At 43.3% G+C, this 27,758-nt stretch overlaps 1 protein-coding gene across 1 annotated transcript in view; it reads right to left on the bottom strand.

Moving 5' to 3' along the window:
* Nucleotides 1-13,879: 13,879 nt before the first annotated feature.
* The window catches only part of SSUH2 (ssu-2 homolog), a 39,186-nt gene continuing 25,307 nt past the window's right edge, over nucleotides 13,880-27,758 (bottom strand). Inside the window, exon 11 of the mRNA XM_029051517.1 lies at nucleotides 13,880-15,569. Within this exon, the coding sequence (XP_028907350.1) occupies nucleotides 15,423-15,569 (147 nt within the window). The 3' untranslated portion in view covers nucleotides 13,880-15,422. The remainder of the gene's footprint in view (nucleotides 15,570-27,758) is intronic.

Genomic DNA, 27,758 nt, shown 5'->3' with positions numbered 1-27,758 from the left:
GTCCTCCAGAGAGAGCCGGCCCACCCCCATTGCACTTGAGTTCCAAAAGTCTGGGGCCAAACAACCAAGCAGACCTGAAGCGTCCCCAGGCCTCACATCTGGAGGGGTGGGACAAACCATAAACTCGTTATGGGCTGGCAATGTGTCTCTTATATTGTTATACTTTACTCTCCCAAATGTTTAGTACAGTGCTCTGCACAAAGTAAGCCCTCAATAAATATGATTGACTGACTGACTTTTTTACTAGGTCATGCTGCTTTACATGAGTCCAATGCCAAGGAATGGCACAGCTGAGCTGATGTTATTTTATTCACCCCCTCAAACAGAAATGATTGAACCTTGGCATTTCCTTAGCAAAAGTCTCCACCCTCTCTTCATCAACAGCTGCTTTCCATGCAGAATAGGCTTCCAAAGCCTCTACAACATTTACATTCTCTTAGAGAGAATGTTCAGAGAATACAGTACCCACTGATTTAGCAAACTGCCTCCTTCCTGGAGCCACAAAAAAGCCAAGGGGTACTAAAGTACAATTATAAATTTTTAAAATGCATTTATATACACTTATAGAATGTATTTATAAACCTAGAATGAACCTGGGAGTAGAATTGACTCTCCTCAAACCCTTGGGTCACAACTGGGATGGAGAGATGTTTGGATTCTCTGTAGCTGTGGATTCTAGCCCAGTTTAGGGGCTGCAGGAAACCTGGGGGCAGCTAGGTCTCATCCCCACAGAGGCAGAGGCTGGCCAACCACTTTCAAAGCATGGGATTCTGGTGACAGTTCTACATTCACTCCCCATCCCCGCAGGGAAGGCAATTTCTTACTTTGTGAAACAGTGACTTTCACTGTATGCATTGTGATTTCCTGACACATTTCATGAAGGGAAAAGATGCTGCTTTAGGAGCACTTCAATGTACAGTCAACTCTCAGTAAGTCAAGCTGATGGGGGGAAAGAACAGATATGCATTTTCCAAAACCACAGTTAATCCAACAGTGGAATTTTTTTTCAAATATGTAAATTGGCAACTATTCTAAAATGTATCTGCTTTTACTTTTAAATGTAAAAAACATTTTCTTTCCAGAAGTTTCTTGAAATAAGCAAATGTAACAAGAGATATCAATTTGACTAACCTGTTTTCCCACTAAAATCTCTGACAACTGTAGGAAAGACAAGCACTCAATGAATCTGATCCTGCTGCTGCATGGGGGGAAAATGGAGGGTCTTAAATCCATATAACAATCCCTGGAGGATTCCAAAGGAGGGGAGGGAGGGGTGTGCAGAATACTCTGTGTAGAATACACTACAGGGTAGGTTTGCTGTATGTTCCTTAACAAAGTATACCTCCAAGAACACATCGCACCATTTGAAGGCTTATCCTGAGGCAGGCTCCAGGTGTGTATAATTTTACCTTGAAAGAACTGCTACTGCTCCCCTTCTCTGGTAACATCTCTTTAAGATAGACTACTGAGCATCAACATGTCAGGTAGAGTCTCTTCTTGAAACTGGTATAGCCTTTTGGATTGGAGAGAAACAAGAGTGTTGGGGGTGGGGCAGGGGGAGAAGGAAATTGCTTTCTCCTCTGCATTTCCAAGAGTGCATTGCTGGCCCTCAGAAGCTTTGACCAGAGTCAAATTGCTAGTTCTATTGCTACTGGTTAGCCATTCTTTTAACCTTTATGTTAAAAGCCATTGCCTTTGTACTCTACCTAGTTTTAAAAAAAACAAAATATTGAAAACCACGGATCCCTTTTCTTTGTAAACCCTGCGTAGTAACTTTTGTGAGGGGTAAGGGCCCAGCAGAGAATGCCAGAACAACGCCGAAGCAGGCACCTGGCTCCCAAGACACAAGGGCTTACAAGAACAGAGACGGTATTAATAATAATACTTATGGTATTTGTTAAGCACTTACTATGTGCCTAGCACTGTTTTAAGTAGTGGGGTTGATACAAGGTAGTCAGGTTGTCCCATGTGGGGCTCACAGTCTTAATCCCATTTTACAGATGAGGTAACTGAGGCACAGAGAAGTTAAGTGACTTGCCCATAGTCACACAGCTGATAAGTGGCAGAACCATAATTAAAATCCATGACCTCTGACTCTTTCCACTAAGCCACACTGTTTCTCTAATTTAAAGATGTGTGCAGATAGGGAGGCCAGTTTTCTAGTTATATTCCAGACAGGCTAGTTTTCAGCTGACTTGTCCCCTGCCCAGTTCCAATATGGAACCAGGCTCTTTTCTGTCTTAATTTTTGGTGCAGAGCCTCCCTCTGTCTTGGCTCCTGACACTAAATTCCACAGCTGAGACAATGTGCCAGACATGACAATGGACAAACAATAGATCTCTGTCTGCTAAGGTACAGAGGACCAAATCAATCCATCAATCATATTTATTGAATGCTTACTGTGTGCAGAGTACTATACTAAGTGCTTGGATAGTACAATATAACAAAGTTGGTAATCTTGATTCCTGTCCTCAAGGAGCTTACAGTCTAGATGGGGAGGCAAACATTAATATAAATACATGAATTACAGATTTGTACATGATTGCTGTGGGGTGAACAAAGGGTACAAATGCAAGTGTAAGGTTGACAAAGAAGGGAGTGGGATAAGACGAAATGAGGTTTCAGTCAGGGAAGACCTTTTGAAGGAGATGTGATTTTAATAAGGTTCTTATGGTAAGGAGAGTGATGATATGTCAGAAGTGAAGTGGGAGAGAGTTCCAGGCCAGCGACGGGACAAGAAATCAGCGGCGAGAGAGGTGAGATGAATGTATAGTGAGTAGACTGGCATTAGAAGAGAGAAGTGTGTGGGCTAGGTTGCAATAGAAAATGAGAGAGAAAAGGTAGATAGGGGAAGGTAATTGCTTTAAAGCCAATGATAAGGAGTTTCTGTTATATGCCAAGATGGATGGGCAACTACTGGAGGTTCTTGAGGAGTGGGGAAATATGGACTGGATGGTTTTATAGAAACATGTTCAAGGCAGCAGAGTGAAGTATGGACTGAAATGGGGAGAGACAGAAGGCAGGGAGGTCAGCGAGGAGGCTGGTGCAGTAATGCTGGTGCAGTAATCAAGGTGGGATAGGATAAGTGCTTGGATTAACATGGTAATAGTTTGGATGGAGAGGAAAGGGTGGTTTTTAGTAATGTTATGAAAGTTGAACCAATGGGATTTGGTGACACTGAATATGCGGGTTGAATGAAAGATTTAAGTCAAGGTTATGGGCTTGCAAAAACAGGGAGGATGGTGGGGCTGTCTACAGTGATGGGAAAATCCACAAGCGTGGTCCACAGTGTGCGAAGCAGCTGAGAGATATCAGAGGATCATGATGGAGTAGCGACCATAGAATTTGGCAAGAAGGAGATAATTGGCGACCTTCGAGAGGGCAGTTTTGGTGGAGTGAAGGGGGCAGAAGCCATAATGGAGAGGGTCAAAAAGAGAATTAGAGGAGAAGTGGACTGATTGGGTGTAGACAACTCGCTCAAGGGGTTTGAAGAGGAATCATCAGTTATTATCAATGGTATTTCCTGAGTGCTTACTGTGTGCAGAGCATTGTACTAGGTGCTTGGGAGAGTATCTTACAACAGAGTTGTTAGACAAGTTCCCTGCCTACAACAAGCTTTCAGTCTAGATCCATGGTAGGAGGGAGATGGGGCAGTAACTGGAGGGAGTTGTGGGGTCAAGGGAGGGTTTATTTAACACATGGGTTACATGATCAAAGAAATGATTGATTCTCAGGGGATTCTTCTTTGATCATATTCTACTAGGTGAAATGATTCCTTGACAGGACTCTCAAGGGCTGCATTCTCTGATTGTTCCCACAGACAAGATCAGAATGGCATTGTGTGTGGGGGGGTGGAGGAGTAGGATATTGCAGTGGGGGTGTGTCATTTTGAGTGAGTTTGTGTGTGTGTGTATGGGGAAGACAATGGCAGCCATCTCTCAGGTTCCTTATGGTAGGCTACTGCCTCTCCTGTCCCACATAAAGACCACATAAAGAAGCAGTGGGATAGGGGCAGCAGTGTGCCTCGCATGTGGCCAAGTCATGGACTACCTCACCTGGTTGTGGGGTCATGGCTGGTTCCTCCATGGAAGTCAGTCTCCTCTGGGTTCAGATCTACCTAGGGACCAAACCAGAGTTCCATGAGGTCAGCCTGAGATTCAGCTTAGTCCCACTGGAGGAACCCCTATGGGCTTCCTTCAAACCAGCAGCCAGCTACCAGGGACCCCAGGGACTTTCTTGTCCAGAATTCTGGCCTGGGCTCCAAGGGTCACTCCCCCACCCCGCCTGAGTGACTCCATAAACCATAAAGCAATGAGGGTTGTCTGGAGCTCAGAATTCTCTGCATCAGGGAGCTGTAATTTATTATATCTGTAATTTATTCATATCTAATTTGCAATAAATTACAGATATAATAAATATGTATATTTATCAGAGAAAGGTCAGTCAATACAGTAATGGAGCATGGAAATTGATTATCTTGGAGAAAGAAGTCGCCAAATAGAAGGTCTTTGTGGAACCAATACAATAAAATCAGGTCAGATACCATCCCTGTCTCACATGGGAAGGGAGACCAGGTATTTAATCCCAATTATACACATGGGGCAATTTACTCATTGTACCGTGATGTCTTCTATCTCACTGCCGACCCTTTCCTCATATCCTCCTTCCGATCTGGAATTCCCTCCTGGTCCATATATGACAACCACTCTCCCCACTTCAGAGCTCATCGTGGGTGGGAACCCTGTCTACCAACTCTGTATGTTTTACTCTCCCATGACTATTGTACAGTGTTCTGCACATGGTAAGTGCTCACTAAATACCATTAATTGATTGATTCAAAGCCATACTCAAATTATATCTCCTCCAAGAGGGCTTCTCTCTCCCTTCTACATATCCTATGAACTTGGATTTGTACCCCTTTTAGCAGTTGATATTCACCCCACCCTCATCGCCACAGCACTTATAGACATCTGAAATTTATTCAATACCTATTCTCCCTCCAACTTGGACTGTGAATCCCACATGGGTCAGGGGTTGTGTCTAATATGATGAACTTGTATCTACCCCAGAGTTTAGCACATAGTAAGTGCTTAACAAATACCATCATTATTATTAGGCCATGGTGCTATGGGGGATCCAGCTATTTTATGATGTCAATAATAATAATAATAATTATGGTATTTGTTAAGCACTTACTATGTACCAAGCACTAAGTGCTGAAGTATATACAAGGTAATCAGGTTGTCCCACATGGGGATCAGTCTTAATCCCCATTTTACAAATGAGGTAACTGAGGCACAGAGAAGTTAAGTGCTTTGCCCAAGGTCACACAGCAGACAAGTGGTGGAGCTGGGATTAGAACCCATGATTTTCTGTGCTCTATCCACCACACCATGTTGCTTCTCTACACGAGGACCATTATGGTACCCTGGAACCATTATGTACTCACATTTGAGCCATGTACTAAGGACTCCTGATGGAAGCCACGGTCGATGCATTCAAATCCTTCCTCCAACCTTCTTTTGGGCCCTAAATATCTAAGTTTTCATGAAAATGGATGTCACTATAGAAATCTGAAAAGATGATCATGCTATATGGCAGATGCTGCAACTTAATACTTTGTATAAGGGCATTACTGTGCAGTTCAAATTTCCATGAAAGGAGGGTTGACTGCAGAGATGGCCACAGAAATCAAAGATGTGCCTAGTAATAGTAGTAAAAGCATTTATTTAGTGCTTACTGGGTGCTGAGGATGGTATTAAGCCCTGGGAAAGAATGCATAGATGGGAATCGGACACAGTCCTTGTCCCTCGGGTGGACGCAGTCTAAAAAATGCATATTACAATTGTTTACAGTGCTAGACATTTCTCCCCCTAAACCACCCCTCTCACACATTTCTTGGTATTTTTAGGCTCTGGAGCTTTTTCTCTCTAAAAGTCCTTTGTAGATTTTAGCAACCCCTCCCTTCATATTTTTTTGTAAACCATCACAACCTTTCTCCTGCTGAAAGTGCTTAATGGCTGTGATTGCCACACCAATAGATCCATCATCTTGTCCCTTCTTGCCTCACCACCCTTCTCTCCTTCTGCATCCCAGCCTACACACTCCATTCCTCTGGTGCTAACCTTCTCAATCTGCCTCGTTCTCACCTGTCACGCCGTTGACCCCTGGCCAACATCCTACCTCTTGCCTGAAATGCCCTTCCTCCTCAAATCCACCAATCACACTTCCACCCTTCAAAGCCCTACTGAAGGTTCACCTCCTCCAGGAGGCCCTCCCAGACTAAGCCCCCCTTTTCCTCTGTTCCCCCTTCCTCCCCCATCGCCCCAACTCACTCCCTTTACTCTCCCTCCCTCCCCCCAAAAGCACTTGTGCATATATGTACATATTTATAGTTCTATTTATATAAATGTGTATATATCCATATTTCTATTCATTTATATTGATGCTATTGATGCCTGTTTACTTGTTTTGATGCCTGTCTCCCCCCCTTCTAGACTGTCAGCCCATTATAGGCAGGGATTGTCTCTATTTGTTGCTGAATTGTACTTTCCAAGTGCTTAGTACACTGCTCTGCACACACTAAGCGCTCACTAAATATGACTGAATGAATAAATGAATGAATGAAATGCACTCCACAAGCCTTGTTACTCCCTTCAAAACCCCTTGACCACAGCTCTCCTCAGCTTACAAACCCTTATGAAAACACATACACAGACCACCCCCACCCCCGCATCTCCAGGTACCTTAGTGGAAGCAGTGGCATATGTGGTGTGGGGTAGGAAGCCTCTCCGTACCGTAGCTGATACCAGGCACTCGGCCACAGCAGTGGTGGGAACCTGGGAGAAGCCGGTGGAGGCTTGGGCATACTGGAAAATGGCAGTGGCAGGAGAAGCGCCAGGCTGTGGTGGGATGTGGGAAGTGAAAACAACCAATAGAAACATGTGCAGTAGTGGCAGGACTTTAGTGGGCTCCTGAATCTCGGTGGGCCCTCTTGCCCCAAGGACCCCCACCTCAGTCAGGCTCTGGTGACTCCTCCTCAAAATTTGTGGATTTTTATTTTTTGGTGTCAAAACATTCAGAGGCAAAACCAGTGTTAGAGAAATTGACTTCTAATACAAATATGCTGTAACAATACCAAAATAGGCCATTCTGGGCATCACTGCAGCGGACAGAAAATGTCAGCTAGTGCTCATGTTGGCGAGATGGATAGAGAAGAGATAGACAAAGAAGCCAAGCCTTCAAGTAAAATGTGTGAAGCATCCATAAATCTTGCTGTGATTTGGTCCTCCTGCTAAACTTTAAAACAAATGTTAATGCAATATTCCACTTCCGTTTCCATGGCACCTCCAGGATAAAGGCTTCCAAGGGCCAAATCAAACTAACCAAGGACACAGCTTTCAAAACACACATACTGGGAGAATAGTGATTTTGTAAAGCTGAGCAGAGTTATTTTGGCAAATATGTTTTATAGAACTGTTCAAAGCTCCCGGACAAAAGCAGCAAACCTAAGTCTCTTCTTCAAGCTCAGAAGGACACAAGTACTACATTTTCCATTTTTCTATCCATTTACCTCCTGAATTACCTGAGGTGGCTAGCTAGTGACTCACTGCCAAATCAGCTGTAGGATGGCAAAAGAACAGCCATCTGATGGGGGAGAAATTTGTTTGGAGTAGATGAGAAGCAGTGTGGTTTAGTGGAAAAAGCACGGGCTTGGGAGTCAGAGGACGTGGGTTCTAATCCCGCCTCCACCACTTGTCTGCTGTGTGACCTTAGGCAAACCACTTAACTTCTCTGTGCCTCAGTTACCTCATCTGCAAAAATGGGGATTAAAAAATGTGAGCCCCACGTGGGACAATCTGATTATCCTGTATCTACCCCAGTGCTTAGAAAAGTGTTCTGCACTTAGTAAGCGCTTAACAAATGCCATAATTATTATTACCTTGTATCATCTACCCTGGTGCTTAGAACAATGCTTGGCTCATAGTAAGCACTAAAATACCATAATTATTACTCTAAACCAGTATTAAACTGAAGAGTCACATCCCACCTTATTAAAATACCTTGTCTCCAGCAATTCCCCCTTTCCAGAAAGCCATGTCTGAAATCACGATCCATATCTTCTGTGCTCTCCTTGTTAGAGCCAGTCCACTGCCCCCCCCCCCCCCCCCCACTTGTGAGGAGGAAGAAGCCAGGAGAGTTCTTTCTGCAGTGTCCCTCCCCTACGGAAGTGTAAATCCTTAACTGAGCTAATCAGACAACAAGATTAGGGAGGAAGCAGAGGGACAATGCATATAGTTGGATATGGAAGCTCCTGGCCATCTTGAAGGTGAGTGGTAGCAGGCTGTGTGCCTGGGAGAACAGAACATTGGGAAGTCCCTTGCTGTGACCCCTGATGGACTAAGGTGGAGCAGCATGGCCTAGTGGATGGAGAAAGGGCTTAGGAGGCAGAGCACCTGGTTTTAATCCCTGCTCCTCTACTTGCCTGCTGTATAGCATTGGGCAAGTCACTTAGCTTCTCTGAGTCTCAGTTTCCTCAGCTGTAAAATGGGGATTCAATACCTGTTTACCCTCCAACTGAGATTTGTGAGCCCCAGGTGAGACAGGGACCATGTACAACCTGATCATCTTGTATTTACCACAGTGCTTGGCACATAGTAAATGCTTAATACCACAATTATAATTATTAATAATACTGCTGATAGTAACAGAGAGAGGCATTTAAAGATATATTTTGAGAGAAACGTATAGAAAATATAAATGTTAATGGCTATGTATCAACATATAGAGCCATATATGAAGACATATGCATTTATTCACATAATTTTCCCACTTTTTTACAACCCACAAACAGGAGGGAGAGCTATTACCCAGGGAATTTAGTCTAGCAATAAGGAGAGAAAAGAGAGGAGAAGGAAAATAAAGGTAAGCGGGTACTTGAAACTACATCACTTACTTCAACTGCACTTACAAGTGATACAAACAAAAGACTCTCAGTGAATTACATAACCTCCCCACCACCTTCCTCTTCATCCTACCTAGAGCCTCCTCTATCTGAACCTTTCTTCCTACTGCAGAATTCATACATCTCTGTGAGCCTGTATCTACAGCATTATAAAACCATTCCTCATCCTACCCTGGCATGAGCTGCCACTACTGCTTATGAAAATAATCTTTTATTCCTTTCTCAAAAATCAGGAGCGTGAGGAACAGGCAATTTTGCAAAGGAATATGTCTTTTCAAGTCACACTCGCACACATGAATAGGATCTTAGCATCAAAACCCAGCTGTCCTTTGTGTGAGTGACACACCTTACCAAAATGTTTGCACTTAAGGATAGAGGAATTTCCTGATGGAATTTGTCCCATCCTGAGAGGTAGCTTCCTAAGAATCAGAACCTAGACTGCTAACTAAAGATTATTGGGTTTGGGAAGAATTTTGGCATACACAGATTTATTACGTGTGTTGATAGTGGTCACCCTCACAAACTCAGATACCAGATTACAGATTTAGCTGATGGGTACATATTGCACTCTATAAGGAATTAGGCAAAACATCTTTAAAGACTGGTTAGAGAACCAATTTAGTCTGGTGGGAAAAGCACAGAACTTGGAGTCAGGAGACTTGGGTTCTAATCCCCATTCTGCCCGCTGGCCTGCTGTGTGACCTTGGGAAAGTCACTTAACTTCTCCGTGCCTCATTTTTCTCATCTGTAAAATGGGGGTTAAATACTTATTCTCCCTCTCTCTTAGACCATGCTCCCCATGTGGGACAAGGACTGTGGCCAACCTGATTATCTTGTATTGACTCCAGGCCTTGGGACATAGTGAATGATTAAAACCATTATATTTATTATTACTATTAATAAGACACTTACCTTTTCATAATGATGGAGGAGGATCAGGCCCCTGATGAGCGTGTTGGGGAATGTGGCAAAAGCATATTTATAAAATGACCAGATGGTCATCCACAATTGCAAATACCACAATGATTAATACTTTTTATTATTGTTATTAAAAATAAACTGAAAAGATTCATTGGAAAGACTTGATTTCAAGTGATTTTTCTGTATGGAGCTCTGAACTCTGTGTTTTAATTACCTACTGCAAGTTCAGGGAGCCTTTTTTGTAAAGGGTTCTGTATTAAGTTGTTCAACCATATATAGGCAGTTTCCGTAAAATATGGTTTTAATCATTGGCCATTTCTGTTTTCAAAGTCTAGGCACTTTGAAAATATCAGCGTGAATATTACTTTTAAGTGGTTTAACTCTCTTCTCAAAGAGATGAACATGTACATATGGTCAAAGAAAAATTAAGACCAATAGCAGGAGCTGAACTTGACACCTCTGACTGCTACAGTTATTTGTTACTTGAACTGCTCTTTTGTCTGTAGAAGTAAATTAAATTCCTGTTCTCCCTTAAAGTCAGAATTGTGCCATTAGTTAAGCACTTACTATGTGCCACACACTGTCCTAAGCACTGAGATAGATACAAAATTTTTAGATTGCACACAATCCCTGTTCCATACAGGGCACACAGTCTAAGAAGGACGGGGAACAGATATTTAATGCCTATTTGGCAGATGTGGAAACCGAGGCCCAGAGAAGTGAAGTGACATGCCCAAGGTCACCCAGCAGTCAAGTGGCAGAGCTGAGATTAGAATCCAGGTCCTCTGACTCCCTGACCCATGTCCTCCAGGACACACTGCTTCTTTATTCACCCCACCCACTTTAGGGTTTAGCAATCTATTTCTATTTATAATATACCCCAAAGGATATTCCCCCACACCCTAGTGAGCAATTTGGCATCACATAAAGCATTCACCTACCTCTATATCAGTAGTGAGAATCTGACTCAACAGGCCACAGGCCACAGGAGCCGGGATCATGTCTATCAACTCTATTAGTTTGTACTCTCCCAAGCGAATACAGTGCTTCAGCCCACAGTAAGTACTCAGTAAATACCACTGATTGATTGAGGGCAGTAAGCAGGGAAGACCCATTGTCTTTTTTAGATAAGCAGTGTGGCCTAATGGATAGAGTACAGGTCTGGGAGTCAGAAAGACCTGGGTTCTAATTTTGACTCTGCCGCTTGTCTGCTGTGTGACAATTTGCAGGTCACTTCACTTCTCTGTGCCTATGTTCCCTCATCTGTAAAATGGGGATTAAGACGGTGAGCCCCATGTGGGACAGGAAATGTGTCTGACCCAATTTGCTTGTATCCTACCCAGTGCTTAGTACCGTGCCTGGCACATAGTAAGCACTTGACAAATACCACAATTATTAATATAATTATTTTATATGTTCTACTGATTCCATGAAGTTATTGCGACTTTACTGACAGCAATCTTCTTATTTGACCAATTCCTCAAATATTGGCCATCATCAAACCAGAAGTTACCATTTCTTGTAGCGAGCTGTATGTAGATTAGCCGCAAACCGATCATATACCCATGTAGAAAGTGAGTTTCCATCCTTCTCAGGTTATTGATTTTTTCTTCCCCAATCCTCCACTCTCTGCAGGTGCTGTCATATCTCATACTTCTTCTGGGCTCTGGGGGATGATGAGAGCAGTCACAGTCCAGGTGGACTGTCTAGAAATGGAGTTGATATCAGCACTGGGCAAGCTGGTTCATAGAGATGGGTGCTAGATCCACCTTATTCTGGAGAGATGTTTCCTCTTTGGAGTAGTGGCTGACTGGGAGTAGTTTGGTAATAACACAGGTGTTGGGAACAGTCCTTCCAAACCCTCAAGACAGGAGTGACTGCCTGGTGACATTGCACATTGCCTTTAAACTGCCCTTGCCTGTGTGAAGCCCTGCTCTGACACTCCTTGGCATCTACAACCTTGGCATTATGCTTGACCCCTCCCTCTCTCTCTGCTCCCATATTCAGTCTGTCACCAAATCCTGCTGGTTTTTCCTCCACAATAATTCTGAGATCCACTTCCTCCTCTCCATCCTAACTCATCATACTGCAGCTAGACTTCTGCATCAGCCTCCTTGCTGATCTTCCAGTCTTCAGCCTCTTCTCTCTCCACATCATACTTTCCTCTGAAGCCAAGATCATCTTTATAAACATCATTCTGTATGCTTTTCTCCACTCCTCAAAAACTTCAAATGGTCATGCATTCTTCTCTCTTTATCCAACAAAAACTCCTATTAGCTTTTTAAGACAATCAGATTTCTCTCCCCTACTTAAGGACTCTCTCCTTCCCCTACAAGTAAGCTTGTGTCTTGTTCTCATCTCTCTCATTGCCAAACTCTTGATCACAGCCTCTCCTCTGCCTGGAACATTAGCCCCCTTAACTTCTCTGATAGACCAAGCTCTCCCCATATTCAAAGTCCTTCTGAAATTGCATCTCCTCCAGGAAGTCTTCCCTGATTAATTTATAATATCCCTATTTTATATCCCCCCTGAACTGCCACTTCTACCCCACCTAAGCACTCCTAAACCCATCTGTCACGGTCATTCCCTGAACCCAGAGAAATCCACCTATCCCCAAATCAACAGCACTCTGGGCTTCTATCCTGAATGTATGAAATGCCAGGGAAGAGGGAAAAAGCCACTTGAGAATTCTGATTTCTCTCAGGAAGAAGATGGGTAAGTCAAAAAAAAAATGCACATGACCCAAATGAATATGTATAGAAAATGCCAAACAGAAACAAGCTAATAGCTGAATTTTAGCTCTGTGGTCTTTTGTTGGGGCTAGGGGAGGACATATAATGCACAGAGATAACCAATATAGAAGGGAATCTAGGTACAGGGACACTGAAACAAACAATGCTTTTAATGTTGTTTTAGCCATCATAATACCAATTTAACCAGAAACCATGTGGACCTTGGGATCCCCCATCCTATAGCCCTTTTTGGGGATGAATGGGGAGTGGGGAAGCCCAGCTTGCATGCAGGGCTATGGGAGAAGAAATATTCTGAACACTTTGGGGGCCAAGAGAGAGGAATCCTCAGAGACCTCACAGAAATGGGGGACAGGGAGACCACTGGTCAGGGTTGGTAGGATAGGAGAAACCTTGTTTATCTGCATGTGGAAGGGTAGCACATCACTTCTTTGGTGCTAAATTATTCCCTTCAACACACACACACACCCCACCATCTCAGGAATGGAAGCAGCTAAGAGTTTCATGGATGACTGAGAGAATCACCTTGTTGACCTGTTGACCAAAGAGCTATGTCAGCCCCTCTTCCCCTCACCTCACCTTCCTCCTTCCAATGTCTAGTATTCCATTCTCTAAGGTCACACACAATCAGTCCCAAGGAATTCCACAGGTGCTGCGGCTGAGATTGCCTCTTTTGAATAGCAGGTGGAATCTGTGGTCAAAAATACATTGCCACTGAACTCACTAAAACCTAGCCAAGCTAACATCTTACACAAGTTCATTAAGACTAAGTTCTACTGTATGCAGAAATAAAGCCTGTTAACTTTACTGTTCTGGAGTGTTTTTCCATGGCAGATTATACAAGTCACTTAGCTCTTGATGTTCTCTTAGCCAAATTTGCTGGGAGCTCTAAATAACGGTGATTATGATTACAAAGTAAATGGGTCCTGTTCTACCATTGAGATTTATACTGCATTTCCAATGAGGTTAAGAACGCTTCATATTAAGCAGATATGACCCTAGATAGTAGTAAGAATCCAAAGTAGTAACCTCAGTCATTTTCTGGACATAAAAGGAGTAGTAAAACCAGGAAATAATATAAAACAAATGCTTAGCAATGATTTAATAGTGAGAGGAAATAAGAACAATTTACCCCTATTGGTAACAATGATTATTCCAGGATCGAGTTTGGTTTGGTGGTGTAGTGGTATATCATGTCTCCTAGTGGGCCTTAAGAGCCTAATACAAAACAAGAATGCAAGGCTTTGGCGATTTTATTGGAGTCTAGAGTACATTTTATTGTTGAGCTGACCTAATGCAACAACAAGGTTTGAATACATACCCTTGTCTCAAAGAAAGCTAAAGCTACAAAGACTCAAAAGCAATCTAAAAGGCACAAAAAGTTCATTGTGGGCCAGGAAAACAATTTTGATATCCTCAGGATGCAAAGTAGTGGGAGCATGAAATTAAAATAGGCTTTCTACTTAGACATACTACTTGCAGGACATATATTTAATAACAATATCTATTACGCACAGGATGTGTAGACAAGACCCAAAGTCAAGTATTTTTAGTAAAAGATTTGCCCAACAGTGTTTGCTGCACACCCAAACTTCTTAATGTTAGAAAAATTGAATCAATAGTTTTTAAGGGCTTTGAAATCATTTTCACTTTCAAACATTTTCATCACATTAATAGCATATGAAAGTAAATAAAATGAGAAGTTTCCAGGAATCCAACTTGGCCCAACCCAGATTGTTACCCTTGAAATCCCTTCAAAGCTGTTGTCTATTATTAGGTCCCAACCAGGACCTCAATTTCCTAATGTCAAAGGAAAATTTAAGAGTCCCAAATTTAAGCTGGTGCAAAAGCAGGAGCTTCACAAAGTTGAACCATTTTTATGGAATCAGAGAACATGACCTGGAACACCATCCTCTGCCACTCTACAGCATGAATTTTTTTCAGGGCCTCTCCTCAGGCCCCCTCAATTGGGCAAGAGGAAGAAGGAAGGGGCTTGATAGCGTTGCACAGCTCTACTGACCTAGTCCTTTGCCCTGCCCCTAATGATTACAACTGATTTATTTTTCAACCCATCCCTTCTCAATCTGGGCCAGAAGAAAGTCTGCACCAGGGCCAGTGCCCACACTACCTGCTAACCTGCCTGCCTAGGATTCATTTGCTCCCAAGGTCAATACATCTCCCGAATCACCCTGGTTCTTGAATAGCTCAATAGGGTCTCAAAATCCCCTTTTTACAATTCAGCAGATTAAAGTAACAGACACTGAACAATATATGTTGGAGTGCAAAAGCCAAAGATCACAGTGAGAAGCAAATCCATTTTGGTTTCTGGGCAGCTGCTATAACATGTTCTCTGCCTCCTCTACTGGCAGGCCATTTCTGACCCGTCCTCTCTCACTCACAACAGCAATGTCCCTTTGGCCAAAATTGAGGATGGTGGTTGGGATAGTGGGAGAGAAGCAGTTCCCTGTCTGGTCAGGAGATCAATAATGGTCTTCCCATTTCTGGGGCAGAGTATCTGTCCCCAACACTAACCAATTCCAAATATCAATACAGCCTGACTTCCCCTAGGATGTGCGACGGGGCACAAGTAGCAGTGTCGTAAAATAATTATTTGGAAGTTGAAACTGCGGTAAACATCTCAACACAAAGAAGTTTTCATTTGTTACCTGAAAAAATAAGGGTGGGGGAAATGCTTGACCTTTAACCTCTTTTCTCTTTCTTGAGAGGAGGTGTGAGTCTGTCTCTTGTTACTCTTTAACTTGTTTAGGAACATTTTTAGCTTGTCATCATATGATAGTACAGCCACAGCAGTATCTCTCAGGATAATCCAGTGCATAAACCTTGTTCTCCATTCCATAGACATAATACAGATGAGTCTTCCCTTGATACCGATAGTGAACTTCTGTCAGGGGAATCAGCTCAATGGTCTGGCGCTGCAAAGGCAAATGGCAAAAGAAGTTTTAAATACAACTGAATCCATCACACCTAGATGTCTCTCACCAAACAGTCTATGTCCTATGTCATGCTACTGCCTGACCACCTAAGATGAATAGGCCTAACAACCTTGCAAATCCTCAAAGGTATTTATTGATTGCTTACTAAGTGCAGAGCACTGTACTAAGCCCTTGGGAGAATACAACAGAGTTGGCAGACGCATTCCCTGCCCACAATGAGCAAAGGAAAGCAAAATACTTATCTGCCCTAAATATTTTACCAAACCACCCTCTTGTCAAGGTCATAACACGGTTAGACTACTGCGGACTGCATTAGCCTCCTTGTTGGTCTTCATCAACCAATAGCATTTATTGAGCACTTACTGTGTGCAGTGCACCGTACTAAAGCCTTGGGAGAGCACACTACAGTTGAGTTGGTAGAAACAATCCCTGCCCACAAGGAGCTTCCAGTTAAGGGAGGGGAGAGATGTTAAAATTAGTTCCGGAGAGGAAACAGCAGAGTATAAGAATGTAAACATAAGTGTTGTGGGGCTGGGGTGGGTTATCAAAGGGTTTAAGGGGTTCAGACCCAAGTGCATAGGTGACACAAAAGGGAGGGTATAAATGGGGGGAATTGAGGGGTTAGTCAGGGAAGGCCTGGTACAGGAGACATGGCAGGGAAGGTGTCTACCAACTCTGTTATAATGTACTCTCCCAAGTACTCTGCACAAAGTAAGCACTCAATAAGTATAACTGATTGATATGTGATTTTAGTAGAGAAGCAGTGTTGCCTAGGGGGAAGGACAGGCCGGGGAGGCAGAGGACCTGGGTTCTAATCCTGGCTCCAACCTTTGCCTGCTACATGACTTTGGAGAAGTCACTTAATTCCTCTAGGCCTAAATTTCCTCTCTGGTAAATTGGGGATTCAATACCTGTCTTTCTTCCTACATAGACTGTGATCCCTATGTGGGACAGGAATGGTGTCTGATGTAATTATCTTGTATATACCTCACTGCTTAGTACAGTGCTTGTCACACAGAAAGCACTTAAATACCATAATCATGATTAGTAGCAGTAGGGCCTTGAAGATGGGAGAGTCGAGAGAGACCTCCACCATCTTCCCCTTTCCAGTCCACATGCCATACTGCTGCTCAAATTCTCTTCTGGAAGCATCACTTGGCACATATCTTTCCCACAAAGCAGCGTGGCTCAGTGGAAAAAGCATGGGCTTGGGAATCAGAGGTCATGGGTTCAAATCCCAGCTCTGCCACTTGTCAGCTGTGTGACTTTGGGCAAGTCACTTAACTTCTCTGTGCCTCAGTTCCCTCATCTGTAAAATGGGGATTAAGACTGTGAGCCCCATGTGGGACAACCTGATCACCTTGTATCCTCCCCAGCGCTTAGAACAGTGCTTTGCACATAGTAAGCGCTTAACAAATGCCATCAATTATTATTATTGTTATTCCAACAGCTATCCATCTCCCTCAGCCTGAAGCAGAAACTAATTACCACTGGCTTCAAGGCTCTCCACCAGCTCTCTCCATTTCTTATATTCAGATCTCTTAATCCCAGCTCATCCTCTCTTCCCAAGCTCCCCATTTAATCGTACTCTCCCACCTCTGACCCTTAACTCCTACGGTTCCCATAAAATCCCCCAGACCCAGTCCCCTCTATCTTTAAAAAAATCTATCCAAAAAAATCACACCTACCCCAGGAAGCCTTCCCTGATTAATTCACAAATGCCATAGCTGAGAGCTCAGAGTCAGGTGCCTTAATTTTGGGAAGCAGCATGGCTCAGTGGAAAGAGAATGGGCTGGGGAGCCAGAGGTCATGGGTTCAAATCCCGGCTCTGCCGCTTATCAGCTGTGTGACTTTGGGCAAGTCACTTCACTTCTCTGTGCCTCAATTCCCTCATCTGTAAAATGGGGATGAAGACTGTGAGCCCTACATGGGACAAACTGATCACCTTGTATCCTCCCCAGGGTTTAGAACAGTGCTTTGCACATAGTAAACACTTAACAAATGCCATCATTATTATTAACTAGTTCTAGCCTTGTTACTGGCTTGCTGTGTGAATGTGGAAAATAGTTTAAATTTCCTGGGCTTCTGTTTCTTCATCTTGAAAATGAGAATAATCATATGTACCTTTCCTTAATTTCCTTTGGGAAACTTTCCTTCTAGCTCCCATGATAGACTGTGAACTCACTAATCGAGGGCAGGAACTGTGTTTACTTACTCTACTGTACTCTTCCAAGTGCTTAGTACAGTGTTTTGCACACCATAAATACTCAATACCAGATGGATTCAAGACTATGAGCCCGTCATTGGGCAGGGATTGTCTCTAATCTGTTGCCGAATTATACATTCCAAGCGCTTAGTACAGTGCTCTGCCTGCAGAAACGATCTGGGCATGTCACTACCCTTCTTAAACAACTCCAGTGGTTGCCTATCGACCTCCGCTCCAAACAAAAACTCCTCACTCTAGGCTTCAAGGCTCTCCATCACCTTGCCCCTTCCTACCTCTCCTCCCTTCTCTCTTTCTACCGCCCACCCCGCACGCTCCGCTCCTCTGCCGCCCACCTCCTCACCGTCCCTCGGTCTCGCCTATCCCGCCGTCGACCCCTGGGTCACGTCCTCCCGCGGTCCTGGAACGCCCTCCCTCCTCACCTCCGCCAAATTGATTCTCTTTCCCTCTTCAAAACCCTACTTAAAAATCACCTCCTCCAAGAGGCGTTCCCAGACTGAGCTCCTCTTCCCCCTCTACTCCCTCTGCCATCCCCCCTTTACCTCTCCGCAGCTAAAGCCTCATTTTCCCCTTTTCCCTCTGCTCCTCCACCTCTCCCTTCCCATCCCCACAGCACTGTACTCGTCCGCTCAACTGTATATATTTTCGTTACCCTATTTATTTTGTTAATGAATTGTACATCGCCTTGATTCTATTTAGTTGCCATTGTTTTTACGAGATGTTCTTCCCCTTGACGCTGTTTATTGCCATTGTTCTTGTCTGTCCGTCTCCCCCAATTAGACTGTAAGCCCATCAAACGGCAGGGACTGTCTCTATCTGTTGCCGACTTGTTCATCCCAAGCGCTTAGTACAGTGCTCTGCACATAGTAAGCGCTCAATAAATACTATTGAAACATAGTAAGTGCTCATTAAATACTATTGAATGAATGAATGAATTTCTTGATTAAGGCCCCCACCAGCCTGGTCATGCCATTCCTCCAGCAACAATAATAATAATAATCATAAATATGATGATGGCATTAAATGCTTACTATGTACCAAAGCATTGTGTTGCACTGGGGTAGAAACAATGTAGTTGGAACGTAGTCCCTGACCCAACACTGGGTATTTATCTATTCATTTATTGGTTATGAGTAAATAACAAATAAATCATTATAACTAATGACTCCCTTAAATCAATTCTTATATCCATTTTTCTACTCTCAACTATGATACATTCATCAATTTATGTCTACTGTCTCTCGCATTGGCTGCTATTGATAATAATAATAATAATGATGGTATTTGTTAAGCACTTCCTTTGTGCCAGGCACTGTACTAAGTCCTGGGGAAGATACAAGCAAATCCAGTTGGACACAGTCCCTGTCCCACATGGAGATCCCAGTCTCAATCCCCATTTTTCAGATGAGGTAACTGAAGTGAAGTGACTTGCCCACTTTAGAACCTACAACCTTCTGACTCTGAGGCCTCTATCCAACCTAGCCATGCTGCTTCCCACTAAGACACGTTCATGGGGATGAAGTGAATGCCAAATGAAAAAGCATAAAATGAAATAAAATAAATAAATCTCTGATCACAAATTGCCATTGGCAATGTCCAAAATTAAAGTTAAATTATCAAGATTGAATTTTAATTTTGAACACTGCCAATTAAATCTTCTGAGCAGTGACTGACTTTGCCCCCGGCCCAAACTACATTCAGTCTAGATTTAAGATTAGAACAAGGATGAGGGGTAAAATGGTTAGGGTTAATCTAATTTATCATATAATAATAATAATAGCATTTTTAAGTGCTTACTATGTGCAGGCATTGTTCTAAGTGCTAGTTTGGATATAAGAAAATCAGATTGGACACAGTCCCTGTCCCATGTGGGGCTCACAGTCTCAATCACCAGAGTCAGAAGGTCATGGGTTCTAATGCCGGCTCTGCCACTTGTCTGTGTGACCTTGGGCCAAGTCACTTAACTTCTCTGGGCCTCTGTTCCCTCATCTGTAAAATGGGGATTGAGACTGTGAGCCCCTTGTGGGACAGGGACTGTGTCCCACCCAATTTACTTATGTCCAACCCAGTGCTTTATACAGTGCCTGCCACAAAGTAAGCGCTTAACAAATACCACAGTTATTATTTTTATTTTACAGATGAGGTAACTGAGGCACAGAGAAGTGAAGTGACTTGCCCAACATCACACATCAGACAAGTGGCAGAGCCGGGATTAGAACCCACAACCTTCCTGCTCCAGGTCCATGCTCTATCCATTACACCATGTTGCTTCTGTGTTCTGATTGGACAGTTATCTGATAATTAATATATAAATATAGTTATCTGATAGCTAATTATACTAGCACCATAACATTACTATAGTAATATAATAGTAATATGTTAATATTACTATCAAGCACTGATTCATTCATGGAACTTGTGACAAACCCACCCTCCCTCCACTTACTCCTGGGAAGGTTGGGACTGGCAAGAATGAATCCCATTCATTCTATAGTAATATTATTATGGTACTATTATAATCATAGCAATATAATCATATTATGATACTATTACTTGAAAGTAATTTTAAAATTACAGAATTCCTTGAATTTATATAGGGCTTTAGCATTTCTTTCCTCTATGGTTTCACATCTTTTGTCTGTTTGTTCTCACAATTCTACTCCAACAAATAATTGACAAATCACACAAAGAATGGTTCAAGTTATCTGACTGACCAATCATTACATGATAAATCAGATTACCCCTAAACATTCTCCACTTGCCCTAGGACCTCACTTGGATTTCCCCTCGTCCCCTGCCTTCTCAGATGCAATATGTCTGAGACCAAGCTTTTCCTCTTTCCCCTTAAAGACCCTCCCTCCTAATTTTACCATCTCACTTGAAAACATCACTATTCTCCCTGGCTCAGTAACCCACAGGCTCAGGGTCATCCTGGACTTTTCACTGCCTTTCAATTCTGAAATTCAATCAATTTCCAAATCCTGCCAGTTTGTCCTAAAGAACATGTCTCTGCTCTACCTCGTCTTTTTCATCCAAACTGCTACCACCTTGATACTAGCTCGGGGTGTATCGTGGCTAGACATTGAGCACAAACAACAATATAAAACAGACACATTCCCTGCCCACAGTAAGTTTACAAACTAGATGAGAAGGCAAGCTTTAATATAAATAAATTATGGATATGTACTGGGGACAGGGATGGCACATAAAGGGAGCAAGTCAGGTGACTCAGAAGGGCGTGGGAAAAGAGGAAATGAGGGCTTAGTCAGGAATGGCCTCTTGGAGGAGATGTGCCTTCAATAAGGCTTTGAAGATGGAGATAGTAATTGTCAGATGTGAGGAGGGAGGTCATTGCTGGCCAGAGGCAGCATGTGGGGGAGAAGTCAGCAGCAAGACAGAGAAGCAGCGTGGCTCAGTGGAAAGAGCACGGGCTTTGGAGTCAGGGCTCATGAGTTCGAATCCCAGCTCTGCCACTTGTCGGCTGTGTGACTGTGGGCAAGTCACTTAACTTCTCTGTGCCTCAGTTCCCTCATCTGTAAAATGGGGATTAAGACTGTGAGCCTCATGTGGGACAACCTGATTTCCCTATGTCTACCCCAGCGCTTAGAACAGTGCTCGGCACATAGTAAGTGCTTAACAAATACCAACATTATTATTATTATTATAAGATTAAGGTACATTGAGTAGGTTGGCATTAGTGGAGCAAAGTGAGCAGGCTGGGTTGTAGTAGGAGAGCAGCCAGGTGAGGGAGGAGGGGGCAAGGTAATTGAGTGTTCTAAAGTAGTTTCCTGTGTCTCCATGAGACAAAAACACCTATTACTGAATTCAAGGCTCTTCACCAATTTGCCCCACCTTAACTATCTGCTCCCTTCAACCACTATTTCCCAAACCACTCTTCTTTCTTCCCAAACCAACCTGCTGAATGTATCTTGCTCTGGACTCTCCTACCTCCATTCCCTCACTTGTGCTGTTTCCCCAGCTTGGAAGTCCCTCCCTCTGTTCCTTCCCCAGTCTGACTGGTCACTGCTCTCCCCATAATTCAAAGACCTCCTTATATCCCACCTCCTCCAACAATAAGCTTTCCCTGATCAATTTCCCAGCCACCCCATCTACCAACTCTATCCCTTATGAACTCTTTCATAATTATCTTCAGCACTTTTGTACATACTTGTGCACATTTATTTATTTCGACTGCTCTAACCAGAATCATTTTTATGTTTGTCACCCAAGAGCCGTTACAGTGGTGACCTGTTTGTGGGTTGGGAATATGTCACTTTATTTTGTATTTGCCAAGCTCCTTATTGGATACACTGCATCAAGTAGGTGCTCAAAAAGTACTACTGCTAATTAGATGGAAAGTTAGAGATGCTGGAGGGATGTTGAGGACAGCAGTCATCACACTGTTCCTCCATGCACTCTGCGGCCCCTGTTGGAAACCAGATACTGAGCTGGATAAAACATTGGTTTAACCCAGTAATGGAACACAGTGCTGGTCAATGGAAATGCCTGAAATGCACTCTATCCATCACACGGTTGTACATCACTGTCACCACTGTTCTTGGGTGGAATCCTGGCTGGGGCTGGTGGGATGTCATTCCAGGAAGATTAGTTTTATCTACAACTGGTCAGCCCAGCTAACGTTAGCTAGGTACTTATTTGTGCTGGCATTAGGACATTGGAAGACTGTCAGTTAGGGTCCTCTATGGAGCTGAGTATCCGGTACTTGACAAATGTAGAATGCCCTCCATAACAACAACTGGGAACAGCCATTCATTACCAGTAATCAATTAAGATTTCTTATTTCAACCAATCAATTGTATTTGAGTATTCACTGTCCTAAGCACTTGGGAGAGTACAAGAGAGTAGGTAGCCATGATCCCTGCTCTTAAGAGGCTTACAACCGAGCAGAAGTTTATGGTAACCCTACACACTCTAGTGACATCTTCTATGGTTGTTACAGTAATCAATCAATAGTATTTATTGATTGCTTACTATGTGCAGAACAATGGATTAAGTGGTTGAGACAGTTAAAATACAACAGAATTAGCAGGCACGTTTCCTGCCCATAACGTTAATGAGACTCATAACATTTCTGCAAGATATTATTGGGTACAAGTTGGTTGGTAGTTAAAAGAGCTAAGAAAAGAGAAAGGGACAGAAAAAAACATGCAAGCACTCTGAAATACATTTCCCCTATTTACTAGAGTTTAAAAACACCTTTCTGTTTAACATATAGGGAGATCATAGAAATTTCCCTTCATTTCAGACCAGACAATCTCCTCTCATTTGTATGACCACAAATTGCCTGTGGCATAAAGAGCCATTAAAATGGTTGTCTTGTGATTCCATATTTATCTGTTTTGTCACTTTGTCATCCACCTAGGATCCAATTTCTCTGTTTGACTCCGCCTCTCCCTTCTTTGACATGGCTTCTATGTAATACTTAGGAACATCAATTTTCCTCCTTTTCAATTCTGAGTCAAATGTTTGATGCATGACTGAATTTCTCTAAGAATAAAACATCCAAAGCCTGTACAGTAAAATTATTCAAAATGGTCTTTTGCCCCCCTTCCCCGTCCCCTCTGCTACTGAAACAGGTGAGCTTGTCTTCCATTTTAACCTTCATCCTCCAGGATTTGTCCGTGTAATTACAATTAACCAGCAGCATGTAGGCTTAATTGTTTTTCCTCTTATAAACACACTTTGTATAATCACTCTGCTAGAAGCTCCCAGCATCTTAGCAATTTCCTGATTATGCATTTAGGACCTTCTGGAAGCTGCATTAACTCTTAGTGCTCTAGTGACCTGAAAGCATCGGTGCCAGCCTCTGAAGGGACCAGGAGTTCAGGCACAGGATAGGGAGGAGAGGTTGGAATTCCTGAATTGGGCTCATGGGACTGTAATTCCCCGAGATGAAGAAAGGGCAGCCATACTACACATTTCATTTTTTATCTATCTTATGAATTAGATTTATATAGGCCTATTCCACTAGAGAGTTCCAGACCTTTTTATGTTTATTTGAATGCCACAAGTTAGATATACAACTGCAGAAACCCATCTTGGGAAACCCTATGGAAATGTGGTGTAATTCCATACCAACATTCCAGCTTGTTCCTGGCTGTAATCATTGCCTAAAACCCAGGGAGTGGGGGAAAAAAAGTACTACAAAGTACCTGTGATTCTTAAAAATGAGAGACATTTTAGAGAAATGGTAATAGGTCCGTGAAAGACTGTTCCAAGATACTAACTTGTACAGGGAAGGCCGAGGACAACAGTGTCATATATGTCAGTGGGTGTGGAGAAAGGAAAATAATATGTGAAGATGAAGGAAATGAGGTTTCCAGGAGAACCGGAATCTGCTGGCCAGAGCGGGTGAGGTTCCTGTTCCAACCAGTGACTCAGGGTGGGGCCAAAATCTGACCACCGTGGTTGTGTTTTCATTTATTATTTACCTCACAGGATGGCATAAGGTTTATAATTGGGTCCTGTTTTTAAAGTACTTTTTAAGAATCTTTGGTGGAAAGCACAAGGCCTTATTTTTTTTCCCCAAGAAGTCCCATCTCTAGACTGTCAGAATAAACAGAGGGACAGAAACACACAAATGTGTGTGTGTGTGTGTGTGTGTGTGCATGTATAAGGAGAGTGGGGAGGGTCATGAAGAAGACAAGCTAGAGTTACATATAATAATTAGCAATAAAATTCCTTCAGAAGCCTGCTAGCTGAATCCTAGCTCTGTGTATATTCAGATGCCAAAACTTGGTATAGGGAGAACTGTCTATGCATTAGATTAGCAAAACACCTACTGCTCCCAAATTTGGCTGCTGCCCTGGCCAGCCCCGCTAGGACTCCCAGGAGTTAGTCACAGGATGGGCAAGGTAGAATATAGCAGAAGGTTCAAGACCAGAAACAGAGAATGGATTTCCAGAGGGAAAATTAAGGATATAGAGGGAAAGGTTTGGAATATTGGATGGCCCATCGCTAAACTTCTGCCACCCCAACCCCACCTTTTGGGAGCCAGGACTGGACCAGGATGGGACTGGGGCAGGCAGGTGGAGGCTGAAGAAGAAGAGGAAGGGGAAGGGGAAGAGAAAGAAGGGAAGAGAGCCTTGACCACGTCTGCTGATTGGAGGAGATCAGAAATGGTTCACTAAAGATTTCAGTTTGGTCAAGTGGCAGATAAGTCAGTTCTGACTGTATTTAAAATAGAACTTAGGGCTGTTTAGGTTGTTGATGTGGAGGGGTTGTTGTTCAGTTAATTGCATTCACTGACCACTTACCATGTGCAGAGCACCATACTAAGGGCTAGGGAGAATGCAATATAACAGAGTTGGTAGACATTCCCCACCCACAAGGAGCTTACAGTCTATGTAGGGTTTACTTGGTTCCAAGGCATATACGTACCCTCCTCCCCAACCCCAAGGAGGGGATTTTTGCCTAGAGTTTATCCATAGAGTTAACATGGAAAGGAATGTGTAAAACTGGGCCTTTGTCATGAAAAGAAATCAGCTTTCTATGAAGATGTTTGCTACCGCCTCCACAGCCCCTGGGGGACTTCCAGATGTAGGACAGGGTAAATCCCAGGAGCAGAGAAAACCAGTCCATAGTATTCACCCATCCGTTTGTTCACTATGGAAAGGCTATAATCTCCCTCATCTCCCATTCACACCCATACCTACGTACTGCCCTGTGTTCTTCCAGAGTCATTTCATTCCCTATCCAGGTTCCTGTTCCCACAGGTGACACTTCCAACAGATGGATGCTTGAAAAGCTTTAACCACTTCTGCATTGTAGTTACCTCCCAGTTCTGCCCGTCACCACCATCCTAATTCATTCAATAGTATTTATTGAGCACTTACTGTGTGCAAACCACTGTACTAAGAGCTTGGGAGGGTACAATACAAGAACAGACATATTCGCTGCCCACAACAAGTTCACTTAATGGTATACCTTGAGCTGCTGTCTCACTTGCTTACCATCTAAAGTCGATCCTGTTATGGAAGTAGTCAATGGAAGGAATAGGCCAGCCAGTGGTGAGGACAGAAGAGAGACTATTGCAGCAAGGAGCACAATGCAGCAGCAGCAGAAACATGTAACTATAGCCCCATCATCCCCAACTGGGCAAGTTCAGCTCAAAATAACAAATGAGCGCTATGTGCCAAGCACTGGTGTTCTAAGTGCTGGGATAGATACAGGTTATCAGGTTGTCCCACGTGGGGCTCACAGTCTTAATCCCCATTTTACAGATGAGGTAACAGGCGCAGAGAAGTTAAGTGACTTGCCCAAAGTCACACAGCTGACAAGTGGAGGAGTCAGGATTAGAACCCACAACCTCTGACTCCCAAGCCCGTGCTTTTTCCACTAAGCCACGATGCTTCTCAAAAGCAGCTGCTACAGCCACTTATGCTTACCTATTCCTGACCTGGGGGTGCTTTGGCGCTCTCTGCTCTGAGGACATCTCCATGAGTAAATATTTCAATCTCTGCCCTACAGACTGAGCTCCCTCTAGACTGTGAGCTCATTGTGGACAGGGAATGTGCCAGTTTATTGTGGTATTGTACTCTACCAAGTGCTTAAAATACAGTGTTCCTCACACAGTACGTGCTCAGTAAATACGATGGAATGAATGCCAGGGTGAGGGACTATATGGCTTGGCTCAGTGAGTTCGTGTGGCTGAAGTTAGGGAGTAGAGGTCTAGCAAGAGGGGAATGAGGAAAGGTCCAGGAGAAAGGGAGGTGTGCAGAGAGGGATAAGGGCTACTCAGTGGAGAGAAGGGAAGTATGTAACCTGGGACAAGATGAATATTTCTCTTATTTAAGGAGGACCAACAAACCAAGTCCCAATTCTTCCCTGCATCTCCCACTGTTACAATATGCCAATGAGGAACACACATGTGTGGCATGCTTTGTGCACAAATATTTCTACCAACTGGAGTGCAGAGATGCTCCGAAAGGGCCTTCCTTGGAAAAAAAATCCCTGGAATTTGGTCTCTAATTTTGTTCAGGAGTGAATCTGAAACGATCTTATAAACAGGTTTTCACGGAGTTTACTGAATAACTACTGCCACCAAGTGGTCTTTTTGAATAAATGCAGTACTGTGGGGCTTGATTAGCTATGAAAACAATGAATTCCTGCATTTGGAGACTATTTTTCTTTTTCTTTTCACTTTAGTCAACTGGTTTGCCAAGAAGAAAGATTAAGTCACAGAAATCTTCTGCATCATTAAAATAATCTTGGTAGATAGACCCAGCAGAACTTAGTTTGCCTCCCATCCTACCTTCCTGATCTCCAACTGCAACCCAGCCAGCACACTTCATTTCTCTAATGCCAACCTATTTACTTCAACTCAATCTCGTCTAGCTCACTGCCGATCCCTTGCCCACATCCTGCCTCTGGCCTGGAACTCCCCACCTTTAAAGCCTTGCTAAAATCTCATTTCCTTTAAGAGACCTTCTCCAACTAAGCCCTCATTTCTCCTACTCCCTCTCCCTTCTGCAGTGCTTATGCATTTGGATCTGAACCCTTTAAGCACTTGATAATCACCCCCTCAGCCCCATAGCACTTATGAACATACCTATAATTTATTTTAATACCTCTCTCCCACTCTAGACCAGAGAGACTCCTTGTGGTCAGGGAATATGTCTACCAACTTTGTCTCCCAAGTGCTTAGTACAGTGCTCTGTATTTGGTAATGATTCAATAAATACCACTGATTGATTGAGAGGAGTTGGGGCACTGGAAACCAGAAACTGGCCTATCCCCAAGTGATAGAAATGTCCCCTGCTGACACATTAGGCTTGAGAACAAGGTGGGAGGAGGGGCATGAAGAGTGGAAGCCCAAGTACTCCCACAACCCCTGGCACTCATGCAACTCTGGAATGCCTTACTGCCTCCAAGACTACTGATGTGTGAAGAATTTGATAATAATAATTATGGTATTTGTTAAG

This window comes from Ornithorhynchus anatinus, chromosome X1 (genome assembly GCF_004115215.2).
Source record: "Ornithorhynchus anatinus isolate Pmale09 chromosome X1, mOrnAna1.pri.v4, whole genome shotgun sequence".
In the NCBI taxonomy this organism is placed as follows: domain Eukaryota; kingdom Metazoa; phylum Chordata; class Mammalia; order Monotremata; family Ornithorhynchidae; genus Ornithorhynchus; species Ornithorhynchus anatinus.
This window is presented reverse-complemented; position numbering and strand designations above follow the sequence as displayed.